The following is a 26,861-nucleotide window of genomic DNA, read 5'->3' as shown; positions in this document are numbered from 1 at the left end:
GGGAAGACGTCAAATCTTATTTTTCCTGGATGATTTGTGAAGTTTCCTTAGAATGTTCCAAATTGAGGAGTTCTTTCTTCAAAGGTAAGGGCAACCTCACAAAAATGGCGAAAGCTGCTGAAGCTTGGGTGACTCCACCTCCGAGACTGGACATATGGCGACTTCTGTAAAACTGCTTATTCGGTTCACGGTCACTTCCAAGTCAGAGTTGATCCCAGCTGACATGGGGCAAACGGGAGAATGCACCATCGACTGATCTCGTTCACCACAGGACCGATTTTGAGTCTTTGTTGAATCTTCCAGAAATGTTCTTGGACTGTGGATGTCAGAAGTACCCGACTAGAACATGCAGACTCCACTCAGGAAGACCTGAGATTCAGACTCAGTCCCTTGCCAATCTGGAGCGAGATGATGGTTCGTGCCATCACTGAATGGGAGCTGAACCCAAGCTGCCTGCCCCATCATCAGTCTACTGTACCGCAACACCATCCGTGACTGCCCTTCAAGATTCCCATAGCAGTTTTGAGGAAGCAAAGAGGAAAGCTTTAATCCCAATCAAAATGTCCAACAGGGTGTGTGACATAGAGCAAACTGCGGAGTGCCCCGTTGTATTCTCAGCTCAGACTCCTGGTGTTGCAGCCATCACCCGTGATGTGACGCTACTCCAGCCCAACCGTGGCCTGCTACAAACTATCCGCGCCGCTTTCACCCCCGACTCCCTGGAGAGGCTTTACCAGAGTTACTTGCGGAGGCGGAAGCAGCAGAACATGCTGCTGCTGATGACGTTCGCCGCTCTCTTCAACAGCTTTGTCGTCATCATGTGCGCCGTTGTGTACGCCAAGCACAAGAGGGCCATGGTGGTCGTGGCAGTCGTGGGGCTGGCCGCAGACTTGGTCTTCCACGAGCTGTACCGCAGGCAGAAGCTACCCGACTCGGCGGTATGGCGAGGGGCCGTGCCGTACGTCCTGTGGCTGATGGTCACCGTTCACGTGCTGTGCTACACGGGGCTCAACTTCCAGCATGTCTCTCAAGCCAGCGACTCGGTGGGCTGGCAGGCTTTCTTCAGCTTCTCCGCCTTCCTGACTCTGCCCCTCAACCTGGCGGCCCTGCTCCTGCTCTCGGGCCTCTCCTGCGGGATCCACATCCTGCTGCTGGGACTGACTGTGGCTCAGAGGTTTGAGGACAACGCGCAAGGGACGATGCTGGTCAGGCAGGTAAATGTGGTGCTCTTGAATTAATATAAGTCTGTCTCTCTCTCTCGCTGGACCCCCAAGTCCAGTTTTACCCTGCTATATCACGGTTGCTTTAATCGCAGCTCGCAGCCAATGTGATGCTGTACCTGTGTGCGGCCTCAGTGGGGGTGATGTCATACTACATGTCCGACAGGAAGTACAGGACGGCCTTTCTGGAGGCACATCAATCCCTGGAGGTTAAACTCACACTAGAGGAGCAGAGCGCCCAGCAAGTATGTCATTCATTTCAATACAGGGACAGGAACACCCTGTGCCTGCCAATTAGCGAGTGTTTAACTACGCTTGCTGTTCCTTGGTTGATTAGGGACGTGGTTGTTTTCACCTACCTGGCACTCATCAATGAACCTGGCCCAGAAAAAAATAGACCTACTGTATATTAACAGCTAGTGTTGCATGGTAAAATTCTGGAAACATTTCCCGACTGGTTAAGCTTAGCTGGGGCGGCACAGGGTGTTTGTGTTCAGTACGTATACCGTGAGCTGTGATTACTTCACCCATGCACAGGCATTTCCACTCTCACGACGCAGGAGGAGTTACTGTTGTCCATCCTGCCCAAACACATTGCTGATGAAATGCTGCAGGGTTTAAAGAATCAGGCCAATGAGAACCAAGTCCAGCAACAGCAGGAGCAGCAGCCACAGCAATTTAACACCATGTACATGTACCGTCATGAGCACGTCAGGTGAGCCTTTTCCATGCCGTGACATCGAGGCGCTCAGGAGCGACCACGCCAGTGCGAAGCTCCTTTCCACACGATAGTCGTTGTATCAGCATGTTTACTTTTTTATTTTTATTTTTAATCTTCCTCTTCCGCCTTTTCTCTGTGACATGCATGCACTCGTGGCTGAAAACGAGGCACTCGAAATTATCCATGCCAGCAGATATCTCAAAGGAATGGGCAATTTCAGCGCGTAGGCGTAGCTAGCTAGCTAAATGCAGGTCGCAATTGCGTTTGATAAGCAATGATGCAGTGCTAAGGTGCTCAAGTTCTTCTCTTGTGGGGGAGGGGCAACTCATGTGATACTCCAAAATGCGTCATCCGGTGCCATTTTAGCTACATCTAAAAAAATCGGAAAAACTGAAGTAGTGCAAAACAGTTTGACACTATCAATCCACAAGTGAGTACTACCCACCCTTAGCCTTTGTAAAAATTCTCAGAATATCTTGTAAAATATATTGAGCACATGTTCTGCCTTGCCGAGATCGCAATCAAGATCCCAACTGAAGCTGATTTTATCTCTAGTGTAAAAAGTCATCAGAAACTCTTTGGACTGTGTTACTTGCCACATTTCTTCCAAGTTCAAGTCGGGCAAACATTCCGATGTTCAAAACAAAACCAGCAGTGCAAGCGCACGGCTGATCCTCCGCCTGTTCCAGCATCCTGTTTGCCGACATCGTGGGCTTCACCCAGCTGTCTTCCAGCTGCAGCGCTCAGGAGCTCGTCAAGCTGCTCAACGAGCTCTTCGCTCGCTTCGACAAACTGGCTGAAGTGAGTTTTCGCCGGTGGCGGCGGCCCGGTGATGTGACTGATGACGTGACTTCCCTCTCGTCATCTCACAGCGACACCATCAACTGCGAATTAAAATCCTGGGTGACTGCTACTACTGCATCTGCGGGCTTCCCGACTTCCGAGAGGACCATGCCGCCTGCTCCATCATGATGGGACTATCCATGGTAGAAGCCATCTCGTGAGTGCTTGCCACCTCCAACTTAGTTGATATCCAATAACGATGGCGTCCAAGGGAGGGGAAAAAATTATTTCCACACTTAACAATCCAAAAGCAGTTCAGTCATGATGGTCCATAAGGATTTAGCAAGAAAATGGAGACGTGCTGTGTTCAACTCTTTGCTCCTTCCATTGCTGTGTCAGTTATGTGCGAGAGAAAACCAAAACGGAGGTGGACATGCGAGTGGGTGTGCACACGGGTACCGTGTTGGGAGGAGTGCTGGGCCAGAAACGCTGGCAGTTTGACGTTTGGTCCACGGATGTTACCGTCGCCAATAAGATGGAGTCCGGGGGCATTCCTGGGTAGGAGATACATATTGGCCGGGGGGGGGGGGGGGCTATCATTTTGACTCTGGCGAAATGTGTTTCTGTGCTGCAGTCGAGTACACATTTCCCAGAGCACCAAGGAATGTCTCCACGGGGAGTTTGAACTGGAGCCAGGAAACGGTGGCGAGAGGTGCGAGTACTTATTGGAGAAAGGCATCAAAACATACTTGGTTCTGGTTCCTGAAAACAAGGCGGATGAACTCAGTCGAAAAGTGAGTCTGCACAACTCCTGGAACTTCTCATTTCAGGTCATGAATTTGATCACAGGATTCCAGCAGTAATTTACTGAATGGAAATTCTCTGTTTGTCCTCATTCCAGAAATCCAGTGTTGTGCTGACCAGAAAGTCTCGGCAGTTGATAAACACCACATCAAACGGAAACATGCCCTCGTCATCTCTGGTCTCTGAGTTGCATCAGGAGGTAAATCAACACTCGTTCACTGACACTTTAGAGACACCAGGGCCCAATCCTAAACTAACTCACTAGCTAGCTAACTAGCTAGCCACACTGTCAGGGTGTCATTTGGATGAATGGCTCACATTCTGTAGGTGTGCCTAATGATCTGGCCGCTAATGCATACTATCAGTTGAGCTTCTCTTCTCCCGCCTGCCTATTCTTTGCCAATCCTCAGAGGTGCCGCTTGGTTGGAGAGCAAGTGATCAACACGCGACTCCAGCGGGAGCTCCTGGAGAGAGAAACACAACAAATGTGAGAGGATCGGATGAGATAATCATAACCCGCGAGTGAAATACTTCACTCGTCCGTTCATCCCTTTCCTCCAGATTAAAGAACCGGATCCATCCTGTCTCGCTGCGCTTTGTGGACGGCAAACTGGAGGCGCGCTACTCCTCGGAGAAGGAGAAGCGCAGCGGCGCGGCCTTCTGCTGCTGCGCCATCGTGCTGCTCTTCATCACCGCCGTGGAAGTCTTCATTGACCCGCTGTAGGTCCGCCGTCATATCATTATCATTTTTCATTTGCAGTCGGCGCTGTACGGAAAGCCGTTTCAGCACTTGTTCCGAAATAATAAGTAAGGGCGCCCTCGGCTGTGTCTTACTAGTGACAGTTTTCCCCAATTAATGCTCCAAGAGCTTTCCGTGGACTCTGTCGGTCAAAACCAAGTTTGGAAGACACATTTGCACGGTTGTGTGTGCAGACTGGTGGCGAACTACGTGATTCTCGCAATAGGAGAAATTCTGTTGCTCATCCTCACTGTGTGCTCCCTGGCTGCCATCTTCCCCAGGGTAAAGGCAACACGCGAAAATGTCTTTCTGCGTCTGACGATGACCATAACAATTTTGCGGGTAGTTTTTTTCCAAGAAGCTGGTGTCCTTCTCTTTGTGGATCGACCGCACACGCTGGGCAAGAAACACATGGGCAATGGCGGCCATATTTGTCCTCACCATGGCTGTGATCGCTGTTATGGTAAGACGTGGCTTTGACCTATCTATATACAGTGTCTACCGAAATATGTATCTACCTCTCCGTGCATTTTTCCACCCATCCAATTAGTAACCCATCGACCCACCCGTGTTTTTCTAAATGGTTGGAATAATTTGAGCGATTTGCGATTGGATTTTTTTGGGGTGGCTTGAGCACCTTCCCCCGAATATTGCTGATCTGTGCAATTGAACTGTCCCCACCAATGGAAGCAACCAGGCTTCCTATCCATCAGCCCACCTGTGAACCCGCTCACCCTCACATCCGTCTAGCCACCTGTCATCACTTGAGTGCCTTTGGCGCGCCTGACTTGCTTCTCACCCCGTGGGCATTATTAGTCATCTATCTCGGTGCATGCAACCTCATTTGCCAAGGCCCCAACGGAGCCTGTAAAACACACGGCTGCCTTTCATCCACCTGACAGGAATCGGGAGGACGCTCAAGTGAACACCGTCAACTGTCACACTGTGAGCACACGCAGGATAAAGATGGATAATGCTCATGCCCTTTCATGGAAGAAAAATAGAAAATGAAGCTCGATAAAACACACAGTCATCACAATTAAATAAAACGCAAAGAATGCTCGGGTTAACGAACTGCGGGGGAGAATGATACCAACAGATGGAGACGGATCTACATGTACACGGAGACGTTCCCAGTTCCTCAGCACGGGACTCATGTCGTTCTTCGCAGAGGATAAAGAAAATACACCACTGAGTATTGTTATTTTCCCAGTCTACATGGGTGACTCGTGTCTCAAGGGACCCCTCCTGAAAAATCTACTTAAGTACGTTTTTTACTTCCCGCCACTGTCCCGTTTTCTTTCAACCAATTTGCTTTATAGTTAACTCATTCACTCCCAAAGACGTTTTTAAACGTCTTTTCAGACTTGGTCCAGAATTGGCTGGTACTCAATGAGTTAATGACTCAGAATCAGAATCACCTTTATTGTCATTGTATAGCATACAATGGAATTTGGGTGCATTTCGAAAGAAAAAAAAATAGAATAAAATAAAATAAATACAAAACTCAACAACACACAACAACAGCAGCAGTAGTGGTAGTGTGGACTGAGGCTTATATTGCACACAGGACACATATTGCACATGAAATGAAATGGCTCAGATATTGCTCATTATTGCACAAGTGAGGTAGTGAGTTTAAAATGCAGTAGCTTTGATTATTTTCGGTGGTTATTTATTGCAGTAATAGCTCTAGGAAAAAAACTGTCCCTGAATCTGCTTGTCCGGGTTTTGTGTGATCTGTAACGCCGGCCCGAGGGTAACTTGACAAGGATATATTTCCACGGCTTCCCTTTTTTTTTTTTTTTCAGCTGAGCTGCGTTCCGCCGCACTTGCGGCTCATCAACGGCACGTCGGACGTGGCGCTGGACGCCCTGGGCGAATGTGCCGAGAACCCGAAACACTACAGCTTCATGGCCGTGATGTCGCTGATGGCCGCCGCCATGCTGGTGCAGGTTAGCCACCTGATCAAGCTGAGCCTGATGCTGCTGGTCGTCACGGCGACGGGGGCCGTCAACATCCACAGCTGGCGAGGGATCTATGATCTCTATGACTTTATGCACTTTGCATCATACAGGTGAAGAATGAAACATTTCATTTCTAATACAAATTGAATTCCTTTAAAAAAAATCATATACAATATTTTGTATATTTCTCATTTATTTACATTTCATATGTAATACAGTGAAGTGATTCAATTGGGAAATCAAAGCGCATGAATGAAATACCTTTTTTCCCCCCTCATTGGGACAGTTACCATCAGGCCCTATGAATCCTGCCTAGCAACAAATAACCAATCAAATTCATAACCCTGAAAAATAATCCAAGCTTTACATTATTATAGTAAATGATATCTTTTATCTGTGATTTTTTTTTAATGTGTAGTATAACCATGAATACAAATTTACAAAGCGTATAAAACATCTAAAATGTCTGTTGTTCTTCCAGAACATCCATGGTACCATCCAAGTATCTGATGACCACGATGACCATCGTGATGATGATCAGCCTTTACCTCTTCGGCCGCCATGTGAGTAAGTCCTTTTCCGCTTCTCACGGGACGGCCGAGGACACTCTCCGACATGCCCGCGCCGTCGTTTATTGTCTTGTGTGTGGTTGCAGTTGGAGCGCCAATCCCGAGAGTTGTTCATGTGGAAGGTGGGCGTGCACGACCAGAAGGAGAAGGTACTGGAGATGAGACGCTGGAATGAAGCACTGGTCACCAACATGTTGCCCGAGCATGTGGCTAAGCACTTCCTGGGTACCAAAAAGAGAGATGAGGTCAGCGTTGTCTGCCTTTATTGATCCTAGGTGTATGTTTTACATTCGAAAAATGTCACGACACCACCAGACATGCAGGTGCTTAGTTGGCTCATGCCTTCGGCCGACTAAGAGTCCAACGAATGAGCGTTTGTGAATGAGGAAAGCAGGGTGACAAACATGCGATTTCAGGAGCTGTACAGTCAATCGTACGAAGAAGTGGGCGTGATGTTCGCGTCCATCCCCAACTTCTCAGATTTCTACACAGAAGAAAGCATCAACAACGGAGGCATCGAGTGCCTCCGGATCCTCAACGAGATCATCTCTGACTTTGACAGTGTGAGTAAGGATATAATTTGGCTTTCAGGTGAAATTTATGGAAAATGTCAAAAGTTCACGCAACAGTCATATCATATCACGAAAGTAGGACATTTAAGTCGAAGGATGCATTGGTGATTTTCTCATCTCAAACTATTCATTGAAACAAATGTTAACAACAATGGTGGGTACACCTCAACAAAAAAATTCAACTTCCCAATAACTCATCATGTGCCCTTGAGCACCAATTACAGCTTGACGATGTCTCGTGTTGTTCACAAGTAGACTTATTAGGCCCAATGGTCCCTCATACAGCTCTAATACTCCCTAGTCCGTGCAAGACGGTGAAGCCTGTGCCCGGCGGTGTGGTCAGGTACCCTTGCACGTCGTCTAGCACGCAGACCACGTTGATTTAAATGGTGTCGAATGGTCTGAAGTGACATTTAGGTTCCTCTCACCTCCCTGAAACGTGCCTGGAGTTGAGTGCCATTCATCGTCCGCTTTCTCAGGGTATTGTTCACAATGTAGCGGTCATCAGCATAGCATATAGCCAAAGGACATCCACCTCTACATCTTTCTGTGACTCTTCCAGTCTCTCGGTCTCTTTATTGCACCCTGCTGATGACACTCTGTGACACTGTAAGCTCAGTGGCCACTTCCGTCTGAGAGCATCCTGTTTGAAGCATCACAATGACAATAGACTGTTGATCCATTCTTAAGTGCCGTCATGATGTCAAAATGTGAACAGCATGACAAGGACGACTGTTTAAACATGAGCTCTAATTGAACCAGGACGTTAATTGGTCGATTCAAAGATCAAACACCTGTTATGACCGTTAAGCTCCTTGTAAGAGAACAGCAACTTGTGCCAAAAGTACCGAAACATTTAACAGTTGGACATGTGCATTCAAAAGCTGAAAGAAGGGCACGTTAAGTTCACCTGTAAAGGTTTGAAATGCATTTTCACCTGAAAGCCAAATATCCCTAACTTTTGGTGAGTAGTGTACGTGTGTGTGCGTGCGTGTGTGTGTGTGTGTGTGTGTGTTGATTATACTGTATATGTGTATTTTTAGTCCACTTTTCCTCCCAACAGTTGCTTGACAGGGACGAGTTCCACAACATCACCAAGATCAAGACAATAGGAAGCACCTACATGGCAGCGTCAGGACTCACCCCGAAAAGCAGCTCAAATGGACATGGTGGACATCACAAGGTTTGGAACACGCCGTCTTTTGCGCTCTGACTGACAAGCTGGCGTCCTTGGCAAATGTGCCGTGTTTGTGTCATCGTGCAGCTGGAGGAGCAGACGCTTCTTGAGCACTGGCAGCACCTCGCCGATCTGGCAGACTTTGCTTTGGCCATGATAGTCACCCTGAACAGCCTCAACAAGCAGTCCTTCAATAACTTCATGCTACGAATTGGTCAGTGTGTGTGTGTGTGCGTGTGTGTGTGTGTGTGTGTGTAAAATCAGTTATTCGAAACTCCCACGGCACCTTCTGTTGTGTGCATCTTGGCCACCTGGGGGCAATATATTGCAGACATGCAAATGTACTCAACAATGTCAGATCCCGCTTACCTGTTGGACTATCGGGAAAGTCCTGGCCGACTCTCTGTTCAAAGGATGAAAACTTCCCTGATCCCTCATATGCATTGCATTTATGTGGACGGTGGTTTGGCGCACTCTAGCGTTCAAATCGGAAATTACAATTTCAATTGTTTCCAAATTCAAATTGGAGGAACGACCTATTCCTGGGGGTTAACCCATTAATTTATGAATTTATTTCGCAAGAAATCCATCCCATCACCATTACTTCATCTTGACTTGGCGCTCCTGTTAGATCATTTATACATCTTTTATCATCCACACCTTACTCATGGGCTCTTTGACCTCAGCACAACCCGACAACATGGAGACATCACACTAAGTGCAGTAAACCACTGTAATATCAGTACTTCTTTAAAGAGGATAAAGAATATATGCCTGTTTGTATTTCATACTAGTTTTCTACATATCTGTTGTTTTTATAAAACTGCAACTGACTGACTGATTGTGGACCCAGTCATTGTTTTGGGGTTCTAGTTTGACATGAACTCAGTCTGACTGAATTTGTGTTTTCGTTTATGTTCTCACAGGACTCAATAAAGGTGCCGTTCTGGCCGGTGTGATCGGAGCTCGTAAACCTCACTATGACATCTGGGGGAACACAGTCAATGTGGCCAGCAGGATGGAGTCCACCGGAGTCATGGGAAACATTCAGGTAAAAACGGTTTTGAAAATGTGAGAGACCCCACACAGGATGAAGAACTGCGATGACTAATGTAGCACATGCTGATGTAATACCAGGACTGACCTGTCTACCGCCAGACATACTCTGTTCAAACCCTGCATATATTTCCTCTTTTGAGGTGCCAGGTGCCTGAACGTGTTCAACTTCCAAGATGTTGGCATTTTCTCCCCCTCATAATTATAACCAAACCAAACCAAAAATAATTGACGGAAATAGCTGACATTCACCTCCTAATATTTATCTTCTTCTCAAACGCGGTGCTGATCACCAACCCAAACCGATGCACCGCTGCCATCTAAAGGAATCTATGTACAAACCTGAACCTCTTCCACACCTAACTGTTGAAACACATACTGAAGCATTTCGCTTCCATTTTATGACTATGACCGTCCATGTTCGTGAATGAGTTGAAAATAAATTGAGAAAGCACTTCGCAAAAAAGTGTTGTATCTGGGCTTCCCCTCAGGTGGTGGAAGACTGTTTCGACATCCTGAAGTTCTTCGGCTTCCGCTTTGTGCGAAGGGGACCCATTCTTGTCAAAGGTAAAGGCGAGCTGCTCACCTACTTCATGAAGGGGAAAGAAAAAAACACAAGCGACGTTCATCCACAAACGACTCTTCCTCACCAAGCGGTGCACGTGTTTTGACCAAACTACACGGTACCATTTCGCTACACCTGCAGTTTATTCTTCTATTGGTATTGCTCATATGCTCTGTAGCAATGCTAATTACATGTAGACCAACATAAAAATAAAAATTACCCCACCCGTACGGTAAAATGCTGGCACTAGGTTGATAAAGGGTTTGGCTGCCATTCATACTTTTCATTCAATTATGTATTTGTTCTTTTCATTAAACAAGCTTGCACTATAATATTGATTTTATCTTCCTTAACTAAACCACAACAGCTGATTTGATTATTATTCATTCATTCATTCATTTTCCGATCCGCTTCATCCTCACAAGGGTAGCCGGGAGGGGGTGGGAGCGGGGGGTGCTGGAGCCTATCCCAGCTGTCTTCGGGCAGTAGGCAGAGGACACCCTGAATCGGTCGCCAGCCAATCGCAGGGCACATAGAGACGAACAACCATCCGCGCTCACACTCACACCCAGGGACTATTTGGAGTGTTCAATCAGCCTGCCATGCATGTTTTTTGGAATGTGGGAGAAAACCCACGCAGGCCCGGGGAGAACATGCAAACTCCACACAGGGAGACCGGAGCTGGGAATGAACCCACTGTGAGGCTAACCACTGGACCATTGTGCCGCCTTGATTACTATTAGTGATCAAATTAGATTGGAAGTCAACGACAAATATCCCAGGGTGGTGCTTGCCATTTTATTTAAATAAAAGAACAACCGCATGTTTTAATCTTAAATGGATCTGTATAAGCAATTAAAACATACCGATTTATTAAAGATGACAAACTTGAATCATTCTTTCCTTTCACAATCTACAACCAAACATACTTGGAAATTGTCAGAAGACTTCCTAAAAAGGGGATGGTGCGAATTATTGCTGTTGTAGTCACATTGTATTTTGGGATTCAATAAAATGAATCTTTCACTTTAATTATTGCATTCCAACATATGTTAAAAGTCAGTATGTGAATATGTTGTTGTTCGTATATGTTTAGGGTTTGAATGAGCTGCATCGCTGACTTTAACCCTTATTAATTTGTATTATATTAGGTAGGGCAAAATAAAGACGAATTACAGAAATGATTTCTAGGTCAGGGTCACCCATGGCAAACAGGTCCTAGGTGAGGGACCAGACAAAGCACGGTTCAGAGGCCCATTATGATGATTGACAAATGTGGAACACGTTCTCCCTTGCCCGGATGCGGGGCCCACCTCTCCCTGAGAGATACGGTGAGAAGCTCAGTCATCCAGGGGGGACACAGAGTCGAGTTGCTACTTCTCCACCTTGACAGGGGCCAGATGAGGTAGTTTGGGCATCTGATTAGGATGCTTCCTGGATGTTTCCCTGGTGACGTGTTTCGGGCATGTCCCACTGACAGGAGGCCCCGGGGATGACTAAAGACACGCTGGAGAGACTATGTCTCCCGGCTGGCCTGGGAACGGCTTGTGATCCCTCCGGAAGAGTTGGAAGATGTGGCTGGCGAGAGGGAAGTGTGGGCTTCCCTGCTAAAGCTGCTGCCTCCGCAACATAATCCCGGATAAGTGGTAGAAAATGGTATGGTATGGTTATTACACCTTGTTTCATACTTGTGGACATGTCTTTCTTAACAAAGCATTCTTTCAATAATGCAAATAGATGATCTTCAATAATATCCCCAAAATGTACATTCCAGTGATAGACCATCTTTTCCGGAGATTTTTTTTTTTTCCATTACGTGACTAGACTGAGAGATGTATTATGTTGTGAAATAGTCAGTGGAAATTCTTTAATCACTTGAATATATTTATCACAATCTCTGAAGAGTTTGATTTATATAAACGAGTGTAAAATTGTCCAACATATTTTTAAATATCCAAATAATTGTTGGTCATGTTATCATCTATTTCAAGGGTTGAAACATTATTTCTTTTTTGATGTTTCTCCAGAGTAAAAAAAATAATGGATTTCTCTCGCCTAATTACATCCATTTGGCGCTTGATCTTATAAAAGCTCCTTTCACCATGTTAATATCTGCAAAATCTATATCCTCTTTTAATTATTTAATTTCAATCTCTTCATCCTCTGATAGATGATCTTTTTTCCATTTTAGAATTTTGTGCATTCATGATAACGATTTATTTAGTTGAAATGGCTTTCTTTACTTCATCTCATTGCTCTTTCACTAACTTTTTTTTATATTAAATATTTGTTTAACTCACTTTAAGTGTTCCCATCTTTGCATTTGATTATTTTCACTTTTAATCCAGAGTATCTGTACTGCAGTTTTCTTGACCATATTTCAAAATATTTTATATTTTATCATTCAAGAGGTTATTATTTAGTTTACAGCAGGGGTGTCAAACTAATTTTTGTCACGGACCACTTTTAGTTAGCGGTTCCCTTAGAGGGCCGTTATGACTGTGAAACCATATCAGGAAGTCAAGAATAATGGTTTATTCAACTGTAGTTTAAGTTACCGTAATGAGGGTTTTGGTAACAAGAAAATTTACAATAGCTCAATTATATATTAAATACAAGAATTTGAAGTTTTGGTACAAATTTTAGCAAGCAACATAGAAGTAAGCATGTTTGATTTGCTTTTGCGGGACACATCAAATGATGTGGGCCAGATCTGGCCCACGGGCCTTGAGTTTAACACCTGTGATTTACAGAAACCATGGGCTGTATTTATTTATTTATTTAGGTTTAGAACCAACTCAAAGAATAGTAATTAGTTTATGATCAGTTAGTGGCGCAAAATTATGAAAAGATTCCGAAATAAATTGCAAACACTTGATGAAACAAACCATAAATCAATCCTTGACTACAATAATCCGGGTGCAAGGCTTGTTGGTTCTACCCGGAAACTTGGTGGTGTCGGAATTTCCGGTGACGTCAGAGCGGCAGGCCTCCATTAGAGCTGCAGCTGTTTGGAGAGGAACAACAACAACAAAAACGGGGCCGAGAGACGGAGCGGCCAACGGTGACAGTCCGCTCCAAGCTCGACCGACGCGGCCTCCGTTCTGGAAGTTGAGCCCCCTTTTCCCACCCGGAGCACCGCCGGCTTCTAACCACGGCCGCTCTCGGTGAGGAAACTCTGGCCTCCGCTTCCTCCTCCTCCGACTCGGACACCGGCGGAGCGTCGCCGCCCCCGCGGAAGAAGCACCGAGCCTCGGCGGCGGAGGGAGCAGGAGAGCCCGGGGCTTCAGCGGTTGTGCCAGGCCTTGCCGAAGTTGTCTTGGGACTCGGAGCCACATCGACCATCCACTTGAACCGCAGCGCCGTCGGCCACTTGAGCAGCAGCAACAGCAGCATGCAGGCGAACGGAGCGGGGCAAGAATCGGCCGAGCTTTCCTGTCTGGCCTCCGCGCAGAACGGCGAGGCGGCTGCGGCTGGTAGTGGTTGTGGTGGCGGCGATGGTGGTGGGTCGCACTCCAACGGGCTTCTTCTCGCCGGCGCGGACAACGGCGTGGGCTCAAGCAACGGCTCCTCGTCGTCCACCTCCACCGCTTGTGGGACTTCTGCCGCGGCCTCTTCGGGCTCGGAGGTGGGCTCGCTGAAGAAGAAGAAGCGGTTGTCGCAGGCAGAGGAAGATGTCATCCGGCTCATAGGTCAACATCTCCACGGACTGGGGCTCAAGTAAGTTGTGGCACAACTGATTCGAAATGATATTGCTTTCTTTAAAAAGTGCGACACAGCGGCCGGGGGAAGCGCTGTTGCTGCGCCTTGACAGGGACAAACATGGGGGATGGGTCCAAATGTTGTCTGGTTCGCTCTCGGCAAAGAAGGCGAGAAGGCGAGGGGTCCATCTTGCACAATAACACTTAGACATTTAGCATGCTAACAAGCGACAGCCTGCTCTCAGCTGGCGTGTTTACACACCAAACGGAACAATGGCCATACAAATACACATTGCGACCACAATGTGAGTGGATTTTAAGTGGTGCTCTTTTTTTTACACGACTTTTAGTGTTTTTTGCTCATTGGAGTGCATTACATCATCTCTCATCAGTTACGTTTTCACAATGTTTTTTTAATGACTGGCTGAGCGAATTACACCGTAGTAGCATTTTTTTAAGGGTTGTGGTTTTCCTCCATTTTGACTGTCACTAGTGATAATGTCACATTTCTGAGGCCTATTGGGAGGTGTTTTTAATAGGCGGCCCGACTGCAATGTTATGCAAGCTACTAGTGACGAATTGTCCCCCCCAAAAAAGTAGTCGCAAAAGCTGTCTGTTTACTGCATTTCTTCGCTCTCCGTCTTAAGGTCCATTTACTAGTACACTGTTTATTTTAAAGTAAGACAATTCATCGCACGAGTTGAACCGTTGTGTCTGATCAGTAATGTTATTTCCTCTATTCCTGCCACTTTTGGCTGACTAGCACTAAATTGCCCTCACCACGTTCAACTCGAAGGCATGTTTCAGGCACAAAGTAGCCTTCCGGAGTTTACCAGTCACGCCAAAATGCCCACAAGTTTTTCCTCCATACTAACCTTTAGTTGGCCTACTATCTCCTCATCCGCTCCTCTTTCATCTATAACTGTTTCAAACAACAAAGAGTATGCACAAAAGTGGTTAAGATTGAATGACTGTCTGTGTTTTATGTGTTGTGTTGTATTATTTTATTATGATGTTATTATGACTTCAAGATGGCGCTGCGAGAGTGGCTGCCTTTACAGCAGCTCCTATACTTTTTGTTCTTCTACTTTCTTCCTTTCATAGCTTTGCTGCTGTAAATTGTGAATTTCTCCATTGTGAGACGAATAAAGGTTTTCTTACTAGTAGGCCAAATGTGTCCTTCGGGTGAGCACAATGAGCGCACGAGTACATGGACCTTAAACTGGATTGCAACGATCTCGAAGACATGCTTAAACATAAAGTTTTTACTGACTTGGAAATCTGTTTGAGTAACTCTCTTCAAGTAATAAGTACTAAACTTGTTTGTTTTTGTTGTAATGTGTCACTCAGTAAATAAAACCTCCACTACATGAATGTATATGAGAATAGCGATATACATGTAGTGCCATGACATTGTGGTGGATAAAATAAACATGGAAACGAAAAAATAAACCCATCAGAATTTTCCCTTTCAAAACTGTTCAGAGAGGCTCGCAACTGAGTCCACAGATGTTTGTGTTTCTCGGACAAACAATTTTTGAAATGATGACTTCAGTTGTTTGTAGATAGACAACGACACCTTCCAACTCGCATACAAATTTGGGTTATCTCATCGCCGCAGGACTATAACTCCATTGTGACTCAACGACTGCTGCCGGTCGTTGCTGTGCCTTTGTAACATTTGAACTTACACGGCTAGAAATGCTGCTTTGTAAACCTTAATGGGATGCGATCACACTGAAGGCCATGCCTAACCTTCCTGACCTCAGCTCACATAGTGGCAATTCGGGTACACCTATAGTACATAATAGTCTGCTAGAAATCCTTGCCGTGACAAATGGTGCCTACATCAAATCGAGGTGGGGTGGAATTTGTTTTTTTCTTCCCCTCAGACGTCTGCCTCCTTTTTTTGCATTCACTTGCTTTCTCTGTGTGTGTTTGGTGGCTGCAGTCAGACGGTGGACCTGCTGATGCAGGAGTCGGGCTGCAGACTGGAGCACTCGTCGGCCAGCAAGTTCCGCAACCATGTCATGGAGGGCGAGTGGGACAAGGTCAGTTTTGTCGGGGATAACCACATTAGTGGGGGCGGGGCCCAAGTTGTTGTTATATCTACTCTGAGTGTCATCTTTGCAAGCGCATGTTATTTTAGAACAGGCCTTTGCTCTTGTCAGGGGTAACTAACGAGGCTATAAATTGTCCAAAAAAGACAATTTTGTGACAAAAATGTGAAGTGCTTCTAGCTGGAAAGTGACGTCAACAAAGGCTGTCAACTTTAGGATGTGAAAGGTTTTTACTCTGCCCCAGCCGATGTCAAATTGGCCTCGTTCTTCTTCTTGACGCCAAGCCTATAGTCGTAAAAATGTCTTGTGAAAAATCAAGGTCATGTCTCTCTCTCATTACAAATAAAAAAATCTCTCGTAGGGCAGCGGTGCCCTCCCACCCTCCCAGCCTCTTGTCCACCCCCGTCGGCCGTCAGTGTGAAAGCAAAAACTGCTGCGCTCACCATTTTTCCTTTTGTTTTGGTCCAGGCTGAGAATGATCTCAATGAACTGAGAGCCCTGATGCATTCGCCCAACGCCATTGTGGTAAGCGGCCTTTTTGCAAAACCTCAACCAGGGGTCCATGAATATCCTCTGGGGGGGGCCTTCTGGAAGGATTCTGACCAACAGAAAGTTCATTTTTGTTGTTGCTGCTGCTTCCAGAATGTGTTTTCGTAGACTGCCATGATAATGACTTGTCAAAACGACCTTGCGGGAGAGATCAACTGTGGCCCAAAAAGCTTCATCAAAATCCTATTTAAAATGACTTATGATGAAAATGAACCTTTTGGCACTGTTGTGGCCTATTGAAACCCAAAAGTTTTTTAAAAAATTATTTATTTAGGCTACTCGGTTGGATCACACAATTTGGGTCGATGTATTTTTTGGTTTTCTACGAGATCACGTGAGTGGAATGGAGAAAGGCCGGAGCCTATTCAAGTGTTTTTTTTTTTTTGGGTGTGTGTGTTCAGCGTATGAAGTTCTTGCTGCTGCAACAGAAATATTTGGAGTACCTAGAAGACGGCAAAGTCCTGGAGGCTCTGCAGGTGCTCCGTGGGGAGCTGACGCCGCTCAAGTACAACACGGACCGCATCCACGTGCTCAGCGGGTACCACTCTGTCACTCTTAAGAGCTCATACATAACCCCGCACACCCCATTGACAAAATCTTTTGGCTGGAGTGGCCAAATCCGAATACCCAATTCCATTTTAATGTACGATTTAATTTGTTTACTTTTCTTTTTTTTTTTACTTTTCCTTGGTAACTTGAGTCCCCTAACATGTTTTTTTTTTTTTTTTGTGTTATCTCATTTCTTTCATTTTTTTGTTTTGTGTTCTGAACCAAATGTATTGTGATGGTCAAGCTTAAGATACACTGCGGCTTATGTGATGTGGACGGGGAAAAAAATTGAGCTATTCAGATAATCTAAAGAGAGCCGTGTGCACTTTAAGCTGTTATTGAATGGGATAAACATTCATACGGAGCTTCTGTGGCCCACAGCTTGCAGCCAGATGCTCGCACATTATTTAATTCCAGCTGCAAATGTCACTCACTAGGCCACACCTCTTAGAGGCACACATTCAATAGACAAATTCGAACTACCGGTATGTGCAGGGTAGTAATTGTCCAACCGATTATATTGGCAAATATTAGCCCCTTTCACCATATTGATCATCAGGTGGAGTTGTGCTGATCAAATGCAGGTGTGATCTTGCTTTCTCTTAAACCAGTAAATGCGATTCAGTAGATCTGATCGGGCAGTAAAGGACGTGCCTGGCTGTCAGACGGCTGTTTTGTGCGAATTACGCTGTCCGTCCTCTGATATGCTTGCGGCAGGTATCTTATGTGCAGCCATGCTGAGGATCTAAGGGCCAAGGCGGAGTGGGAGGGCAAAGGCACGGCCTCCCGCTGCCGATTGCTGGACAAATTACAAAGTGAGGGAGACGCCGTTTGTCTCGCTCCCGCCGGCGACCGGAACACTAATGCGCCGTGCCGACGTCTCTGTCCATCTGTAGCGTACCTGCCGCCGTCCGTGATGTTGCCCCCGCGGCGGCTGCAGAACCTCCTGCGGCAGGCGGTGGAGCTGCAGAGGGACCGCTGCCTCTATCACAACACCAAGCTGGATAGCAGCCTGGACTCGGTGTCGCTGCTCATCGATCATGTCTGCAGCAGGTCTCTGCTCACGCCGTGTGGCATTCCTTCTTGACGTCTGTCGATTTTGTTTCAACTGCCGCATTTGAATTGTGAGGTTTCACAGTTTTTAACCTGTGTTTACTTTGGCGAACCGACTGGCTATCGATCTCATTTTGTACTTTCTAATCTGATCTTTGCCTTATTTGTTGGACTTTGACCACCTCTGTCAGTGCTAGCGAAAATGTTATGTGAAGATCTTACTGTGCTTTTTTTTTTTTTTTTTTTTTTTTAACCTCCCTTGTTTTCTCACAGGAAGCAGTTCCCATGTTACACGCAACAGATTCTGACCGAGCACTGTAACGAAGTGTGGTTTTGCAAGTTCTCAAACGACGGCACCAAGCTGGCCACGGGCTCCAAAGACACCACCGTCATCATTTGGCAGGTGGACCCGGTGCGTATACAAACCTGCTGAATTCGAGCGTATTTATTATTATTAACATTATTTTTTTTTAAATTCTGTTATGGGGTAAACCCCCGTTTGTCACCGTTCACGATATTTCTCATACCCGGTTGGAAGTCTTGTCTGAAACTGACATACAAAACAAAAGGGATGTCACATTGCATATTTAACTCATTCAGTTCCAGACAATTCTAGACCAAGTCTGAAAAGACGTTTAAAAACGTCTTTGGGAGTGAATGAGTTTAACACCAAACTGTTGCACCAGACCACGTCATATTATCAAGGTCAAGGTCATCTTTATTGTCTTTCTGCTCAATCCCCAGTGCAAAACATGCAGTGCATTAAAAACGCATGTCTCGAGAAAGCCTGCTAGCTTAATTAATGTCTGCTAGCTTAATGTTAACATTACAGGGGCTCGAAGGATGAACCAAGCCGTAGCAGAGGACATTATTTGGTGTATGTCGTTTTATGTTTTTTTTTTCTATGGTGCTGTTGTGCAGGAGAGCCACCAGCTGAAGCTGCTGCGGACTCTGGAGGGTCATGCGTACGGGGTCTCGTACCTAGCCTGGAGCCCCGACGACACCTACCTGATTGCCTGCGGACCCGACGACTGCTCTGAGCTGTGGCTCTGGAATGTTCAGGTAAGCGACGACGTGGCTTTGGATTGGTGGTTTTGCAGCCAAGTGCCAATTATTTGTAGTCTGGACGCAGAGGCGTGACCATCTTCATCACTTTCTCTTCTTTCCCCTCTCCTGCTCTTAATGTTTTTTTTTCCTTCTCCCCCTACCCTGTTTCCACGCTCTTCCCTCTGTTCGCCATTCCTGCCTTTTGACCAGACGGGGGAGCTGCGCACCAAAATGTCGCAGTCCCACGAGGACAGTCTGACCAGCGTGGCCTGGAACCCTGACGGCAAACGCTTTGTCACGGGAGGCCAGAGGGGCCAGTTCTATCAATGCGTACGTGCGCGTCGCGTGCTCATTGCAGCCTCCTGCTCTGCGTACATGTCTTGAACATTTGCCGCGTGGGTCCTCAGGATCTGGACGGCAACCTGCTGGATTCGTGGGAAGGCGTGAGAGTGCAGTGCCTGTGGTGCCTGAGCGACGGCAGGACAGTGCTGGCCTCAGACACCCACCAACGTATTCGGGGCTACAACTTTGAGGACCTCGCCGACAGAAACATGTACGCCCACAACAAGAGGTTTCATTCAGACTGTATAAATGAATAATGATAACTAAACAATCTTCTCCAATGAAAACACACCCTCATCTTTTCACATTGTCATTTTGAATGCTTGGATTGTAACACCTACGCGACACCCCAAAAGGTTTTCTGGGTGAATTTCAGTATGAACCTAAAATGCTTCGAAAGGTGAACTCAAAAGGCATTAAAAAAAGGATCACTTAAAAATGTATGTGTCAAGTTATCCAAAGAAATACAGGAGCTCTAATGTTATGATTGTTTTTTTTTGCCCGGCAGAGTCCAGGAGGACCATCCTATCATGTCTTTTACTGTTTCCAAGAATGGAAGATTAGCTGTGTTAAATGTAGCAACTCAGGTGAGCAGACAGTCTTTCTCTCTCCCCCCCCCCCCCCTTATTTTTTTTTAAAACTGTCATCTAAGACACGTGTCCGGTAATCAACGCATGCATGTGCCCTTTCCTAGGGAGTGCACTTGTGGGACCTACAGGACCGAGTGCTGGTCAGGAAATACCAAGGTGTCACCCAGGGCTTCTACACCATCCACTCGTGTTTCGGGGGACACAATGAAGACTTCATTGCCAGTGGCAGCGAAGGTGCAGCACACACCAGCAGTACATTTCCTTTAGGTGGAATCACCACTTCGGGAGCTGAGAAAGGAAATGGAATTTCACAACAAATTACACACACACACACACAAAATAGGTTGTGAGGCGAGAAACGGAATGCTCTCAACCAGAATATACAGTTGCATCTCAATAAATTAAAAATTTGCGTCAAACTCAAATTCAAAAAGTGAACGTCATATAGATGATCTCCAATGACAGTTAAATATTTCTCAGTTGGGGGTTTTTGAATTGCACTACTGGAAGAAATGAACCTTTCTACCATGTTTGCAATTTTTCGGGGCGGGGGTTGCACCTTTAATATCTATTTGCGCATTCCTCTGTTATAAACTGCTGATATTTATTTTCTTTTTCTTTGTTTGTCTCTTGTAATGTGGTAATTGGATTGACAACCTCTGAGGCATGTCTGGCCAGAAAATGCTGGCTTGATTCCAAATTTTGCAACCTCTTGGGCAAGTTTGAAACAAGTATGAGAACAGTCCTGGCAACCCGAAAAAAATACTTCACTACCTGGCTGGCACACATATAAATACGATGCCAGGTTTTTTTTAAGTACCATTACGCCAGATAAATAATTACATATTCATAATTAATGTTTCGATTTTTAAAATAATTTCCATATTTAATTATTTCAATCATTATTTATGTCAGTATGTATTTCATTTCATGGGTTCAGTATTTATTTAATCATATATTGAAATCATTCGATTTTGAAATGGCTAAATAAATAAACATTGAAATCATTAAATCGATTCTAATCAAACAATACATGACACAACTACTGTATTTATTTAATTTTTGGCCTTTAGGTCGTCCATGCCGTGCATGCCCAGTCTGAAAAAGGCCTTGAGGGTAAACTGTAGTACCCACTCTCTCCTCCGAATGGTGCTGTTTCCTCTTCTCAACCAGTAGAAAATAAGAACTTTTTTCTTTTGGACACATTTCGTAACTCATTGAGGGAAGAACAAATATTTATTCAGATGTCACGGGTAAAGGATCTTCAAACTAATCAAGTCATTTATATTTATTGTATAAATGAATTGTATCTACTTACTAAGTCAACACTTGCGAAACTCTGCTTTTACTTTGGAAAAACAATGATCAACATTTTTTCCTCATTTTCTGACATGTTACGGGCCAAACAAGTAACTGAATCATTATCCATTCATGGAAAAATAGTAGTCATTTGAATCTGTTCTTATTTGTTTGTCTTCCTCATTCATGCATAAGTCGTTGCTTGTTGCTGGTGTTCCTCCCGCGCAGACCACAAAGTGTACATTTGGCACCGGCGGGGCGAGCTTCCCATCGCGGAGTTGATGGGCCACACGCGTACCGTCAACTGCGTGAGCTGGAACCCGACCATCCCGGGGCTCATGGCGTCCGCCTCGGACGACGGCACGGTGCGCGTCTGGGGCCCTGCGCCCTTCCACGACTCGCAAGAAGCTGACGCGCTCAACGGTACTTACAATTAAGGGGCCAATACACTTTTCCCATAACAAGTCGAAACTTCCATTTTTTTCTAATGCTTGTCCATATCAGTGTCACCATTTCATACTGTGATATGAGTTTGATGTCATGTTTCCCATTTAAAAAAAAAAAGAAGAAAAAGCTAAAACGTGTTATTCTGTCTCCCCCCCCCCCCCCCTCCCCAGAGAACTGCAGTAACATGGACAGTTGATGGACACTTCTCTCCCGAGAACCCACCAGTACTCCATAAAAAAATCCAATCTCAACACCCACCCAAAACGTACGCCGAGGCAAAAACAAACAAAGAAACAAACAAAACAAAGGAGCGTGCAAGCCACCAATACAAAAAAAAAAAGAGAGACTGACACTGGGATGCAGAAGCGTCTCGACAGACCTTGATGATGGACAATTTGGTGTCCTCATCTAAAAAAACAAAACAAAAAAAAAACTGTCCCCCCCTCCTCCCCCATACCCCTTTGCTCCTCCAGTGAAGCGAGGACGCAACCACCACCACCAAGCGGTGAAGCAGCAGAGCCCTTCGATCCTCTGCTGACCGCTTCCACACCACTTTGCAGTCCAGCTGTTGTCATTGAACGACATGTGTCCGTTTGTCTCCTCTCGCCTCCTTTGGAAAGAATGGTGGAAGGGACAACGTTTTCTCAAAAACTACACTACGACTACTAAATTGTGGGATGTGGGCTTTTGGGTGAAATTGCACCGAGAACCTAAAATGCATCATCACCTTCCCAGGTCCAATTCGTTTGACCTTCTCGCAACTTGGGTTGTGACTTTGGCAGTGCCCAATTTGTGCACAAAAGTCAAATTAAGATCAGCTGATAAGGTTAGCTTAGACACTGGTGCCGATTTCTTTATTTTTTGCCCCGCCTGTCTTGAGATGCAAGTGGGAATTTTTTTTTGGAGGTACCAGTGCACTTCAAATCCCTGCCGCTAGAGGGCAGCAAATGTTACAACATCCAGCCACCATCAATTCACTTTGGTTTCCTTGCAGTGTAAGGACAGTACCAGTTGGTGGCGTTGATGCGCCATTAAGCTGCTTTTTCATTCTAGCTCGCAGAAGAACAAGGAAGGACAATACATTAGCGCACGTTTTCTTGCTAGACAATTTTGTAAGTTATGTACAGTACAATACTGTTGAGTGCAATTTTTTCTGATCGAAAAATATGCAAAACGTGGGTTGTTTTTTTGGGGGAGGGGGCATTCACGGATTCCCTTGTTGCTAGATTTTTGGGGGATCCTATTCCTGGTATAGTCCCCACCAATTAGTAGTATTATAGTCCCATTCCCTTCCTTATTTTTTATTATTACTATTTTCTGTTACCCGCTTATTGAGATCTCCTTTATACCATGTCTTTTTTTCTTTTTCTTCCTCCCATCCGCCGCACAAATAGGAGTCCACTGCCCTGTGTATTTTGATAAAAGAGCATTTTTCTGACCCCAAAACATGTTTAAAAAGCGTTGGAACAGATGGACGTTTCCCCTTCATTTCGATGAGACGCCAAGCGTGCTCGTCGAATGAATCTGTCAAGGCAACACTGTAGCGCATTTTAGGTTGGTTTTGAAATTTCACCCAAATGCCCAGCATGCTCAACTTTGTTGCATTAGTGTATTGTCTTCCCATTGCAACACACGCACACACAAAAAATGTTTACGGAGATTGTTTTTTTTTTGGGAACTTACTTTTAAACAACAGCCCGAACATATTTTCTTTTTGCGAGACTCATCTTGATTCCATTTTGGTTTCTGTGGCGAGCAAGGATGGTCCTCACGCCAGACTCTGCCGCTCACCCATCGTGTGTCCCCCTTTCCTGACATTCGCTGCTGCTGCAGCACAATTGCATCCGCCTGAACAGGGAGGACGCTGCATATCAGTGTGCATGTGTGCGCGCTTGTGTGATGGAGGGCTGTCATTTTTTGGGACAAACTGTGACACCCCCCGCCCCGCCCCGCCCCCAAAAAAATTTAAGTCCGTGTGTGTATGAAACGCAGTTTGAGTGTATATTCCATAGCCTCGATGTCCGGTTTAAGAGCCATATACAAGGATTCTCTTTGTCCTCACTGGTAGGACAACTCAGCGCACGACTAGAACGCCTGGAAGATTTTTTTCCCCGCTGCCACTAGTGCCAATTTTGACCGACTAGTATGCAATTAAGCCTTACTGTGCTGCACTAGTACCTGCACGAGACCTAACTTTTAGGCATTTGTCACACACTAGTAGCCTCCTGGACTCTACGAGTTAGCACTAAAATCTCCACTAGTAGTTTTGTCTTACTAGCAACATATACTAGTAAAGATGTACAGTCGTAGAAAGGCAGTCGTTGAAAAATGTTGCATTTATTGGATATCCAAATTCAGGTCATGTGTGCTCTTATGCGCTTTGTACTTGTGAGTAAAATGAATCAGCACACGAGTAGAAGTCAGTTGAACTGCCGTGGCTTTCATTAACAATCATTCATTTTTGCATTTCAGCAGTTATGTGCTTTTATTAGTAGGACTAGTACGCTGAAATGTCACACTGTCGTGGGGAAAACATAAATGGGAAGACCCAGTCGGTCTCCGGGAGGACTGAGTCGTTCAGTTGTGAGAAGTTGTCTTACTCGGGAGGATGGAGTGGACTAGTACATTGACTTTTTGGTGGACATCAGGGATGTGGAATAAATGATCAGATGACTCTGTGTGCGCGTGCGCGCACGTGTGTGTGTATGTGTTCAGTTCGCAAACTTCGCACCAGCAAAAAATCCCCCCCCCCCCCACCCCCTTCCTTTCTGAGACTTCTTAATCCCACAGTCAAAATTATAAAAGACAATTATTTTTTCTAAAAAAAAAGTTATCCAAAGCCCTCTGGACCTCGATCTGTGGAACAAAAGAATAATACTTGAGAGCCATTTTTTAATTTAAATCTGAGATATATAATTATTATGATTTACACTAACACCATGTGGCATTGGAAGTGCACTGTGTTGACAGCAGTTGGAAGAAAAGCATTTTATTTTTATTTTTTTAACGGAGGACAACAATATTTACTGACTGGGAAGGGCAACTTGCAGTTTCAAAAACACGCACACAAACTGCCTTCCTGCATAAACAAACAAAAAAAACCCCAATCAACCGTTTCCCTTTTTTGTCATTAATTTACTGTAAAGTGGGAGAGGTTGTCGAGGCAATTTAATTTGATTGAACTCTTCCCCGAATTGACTGATTCGATTTTTATTATTTTTTAAAATATGCCCAGACAAACGCCCTCCTGTCTGCCAGTCGTTTCCAGTGGTCAGCGTCCATTCAGAAGCTTTCTTTCTCGCCCCTTTTTTCAGGGTTTGTGACGATGATTTTGCCACAGACATTTTTCAAGTTTCAAAAAGAGTGCTTTACTGTCTTGTTTTTATTGAATATTTTGTTATTTTATTATTTTGCCCCACCCCCCACATTATATCCCCCACCTTGTATGATCATATTAAAGTATAACCAGTGATTTGGACTCTTTCTTTTTATTTTCTGTTCTTTTTTTTTTATTTTAAGTTTTGTCACTAACCCAAAATATGCACAGTAACACCCGTTTGGAAGCGTTACCTAAAAAAAACCCCATCAGGTTAAAAATAGCCACCCCTCGCCTTGAAAACATAAAAATAACTATTGTTCGTGTATGTGTGTGTGTTTAACTGACTGACGTCTCTTTGTGTGCCAATCTCCATCATTGTCAAAACCAAATCACTTGAAAAGGGATGTTTCCCAGGGGGGTCTGGACGCTTTTGATACCCCACTGCAGCTCATCCCACCACCTGGACAACCGGATGGATTCCAAAATGAAGCATGTTTTAGCATTTTATTCTGTATCCTTTTCTACTAGTATGCTCTTTGTCCCCACAATTTAACACATTGGTCGACCGACTGTCTTACTCGTGATGTTTTGTCCACTGCGGCCCAGAAATAGACCAGCCGTTCGGGACAATCTGGAAATTCTACCGACATTCACGATGGCCGCCGTGCCCCTGACACATCTGCCTAAGTGGTATTAGTACTACTAATTACGTGATAAAATTCTGTAGTTCACATGTAGTGTTTCATTAGTAGTACTCGTATCATGCACGTTAACTTGTGCACACTCTTTTTGTCATGGTTAGTTGTCCTATTAGCGTGCCAAAATATAAAGTAGTGGAAAAAACATTACGAGTAGTGCACTACATTGTCTCTGGTGAGGACAAAACATTTACTAGTACAGGGACAAAGATGATGAGGAAGAAATGTTGAACATGTTTACGTCATACGCTGTGTCTGTATGCAATCTGTTATCTCCTCTTAAGAGGTTTACCAAGAGATTCATTCTGATTTCATGTCTTATTCTTTAGAATTTTTTGGGAAGGGGCGGGGTTAAGAACTAAGGGCTTACTGGAGCATGTTTAAGTTCCTTGAGCACGGAGTGATGTGTGTGTGTGTGTGTGTGTGTGTAAGAGGGGTGGGGGGCGTCCACGTGGTATTTGCAGATGTGATTGTACTGTTTTGTATTGTTGTGTAGGAAAAACGTCATGTATGCATATTTTCAATAAAGTATTCTGGGTTTTGGAAAAAAAAAGGTGATCCTAATGCGGATTTGATGGGTTGACAATGACTTGTTTGGAGATTAGAAAATACGGAGTGAGATGGGGGGCCAAAATGACATTTACGTCCCACACACACAAAACATTCCAGAAACCTCTTTGGACCAAAAACTCACACAGCTAAAGAAAAAAAGTATTATGTTAGAAGAACATCCCAAGTCCTTTTATTCACAAAATCTCTGTCTTACAAAAAATAAAAATAAAAGAAATAAGCATATTTTCCGAAGTCATCTCGAATGCTGTTTGTGCTATAAAATAGGCCCCTCCATCTTGCTGTTGCCAAACCAAATGCAAGGCAGAACCAATCAGCATTCAAATTTGTCACACATTTTAAAAATTCACACATTTTATATTTTCCATTGGACAAAAATGTTTTTCATTTCTCAGTGCAGTCATCTAATGTGCCGTCTACGGCTTTTTGAGTGATTATCGTGTATTTTTTTTTCTATGGAGTGT

General features: G+C 44.9%; 2 protein-coding genes across 3 annotated transcripts; both read left to right on the top strand.

The window, feature by feature from the left end:
- The first annotated feature begins 560 nt into the window (after positions 1-560).
- LOC147187970 (adenylate cyclase type 3-like) lies at positions 561-10,527 on the top strand. Its single transcript, XM_086101060.1, has 20 exons — positions 561-1,214; positions 1,316-1,465; positions 1,781-1,935; positions 2,631-2,742; positions 2,814-2,941; positions 3,124-3,282; positions 3,359-3,518; positions 3,626-3,741; positions 3,899-4,015; positions 4,090-4,248; positions 4,462-4,549; positions 4,614-4,730; positions 6,079-6,344; positions 6,716-6,797; positions 6,890-7,048; positions 7,220-7,366; positions 8,439-8,558; positions 8,646-8,766; positions 9,479-9,603; positions 10,100-10,527. Exons 1-20 carry the CDS (start codon positions 561-563, stop codon positions 10,277-10,279), a joined length of 3,315 nt encoding a protein of 1,104 aa, XP_085957186.1. The 3' UTR covers positions 10,280-10,527.
- Positions 10,528-13,138: 2,611 nt separating this feature from the next.
- On the top strand, positions 13,139-25,282 carry LOC147187969 (WD repeat-containing protein 26). Of its 2 annotated transcripts, XM_086100188.1 has the most exons (14): positions 13,139-13,893; positions 15,826-15,925; positions 16,403-16,459; positions 16,885-17,021; positions 17,750-17,847; positions 17,929-18,085; positions 18,359-18,497; positions 19,007-19,147; positions 19,343-19,462; positions 19,540-19,685; positions 19,983-20,061; positions 20,169-20,298; positions 21,592-21,786; positions 21,981-25,282. In XM_086100188.1, exons 1-14 carry the CDS (start codon positions 13,568-13,570, stop codon positions 22,004-22,006), a joined length of 1,851 nt encoding a protein of 616 aa, XP_085956314.1. In that variant the 5' UTR covers positions 13,139-13,567; the 3' UTR covers positions 22,007-25,282. The 2 variants fall into 2 exon arrangements, with proteins under 2 accessions (XP_085956314.1, XP_085956313.1); XM_086100187.1 differs by having other exon boundaries at positions 17,750-18,085.
- Positions 25,283-26,861: the final 1,579 nt, after the last annotated feature.

Source organism: Hippocampus guttulatus, chromosome 20 (genome assembly GCF_054856545.1).
Source record: "Hippocampus guttulatus isolate MCC_2025c chromosome 20, RoL_Hgut_1.0, whole genome shotgun sequence".
NCBI classification, from domain to species: domain Eukaryota; kingdom Metazoa; phylum Chordata; class Actinopteri; order Syngnathiformes; family Syngnathidae; genus Hippocampus; species Hippocampus guttulatus.
This window is presented reverse-complemented; position numbering and strand designations above follow the sequence as displayed.

Coding starts and splice junctions, on each gene's coding strand:
- LOC147187969 (XM_086100187.1), top strand. CDS start 13,568: ATGCAGGCGAACGGAGCGGGGCAAGAATCGGCCGAGCTTTCCTGTCTG. Junction 16,460..16,884: donor ATTCGCCCAACGCCATTGTG/GTAAGCGGCCTT, acceptor GTGTGTGTTCAG/CGTATGAAGTTCTTGCTGCT. Junction 17,022..17,749: donor CGCATCCACGTGCTCAGCGG/GTACCACTCTGT, acceptor TGCTTGCGGCAG/GTATCTTATGTGCAGCCATG.
- LOC147187970 (XM_086101060.1), top strand. CDS start 561: ATGTCCAACAGGGTGTGTGACATAGAGCAAACTGCGGAGTGCCCCGTT. Junction 3,742..3,898: donor CAGGAGGTAAATCAACACTC/GTTCACTGACAC, acceptor CTATCAGTTGAG/CTTCTCTTCTCCCGCCTGCC. Junction 8,559..8,645: donor GACATGGTGGACATCACAAG/GTTTGGAACACG, acceptor GTGCAGCTGGAG/GAGCAGACGCTTCTTGAGCA.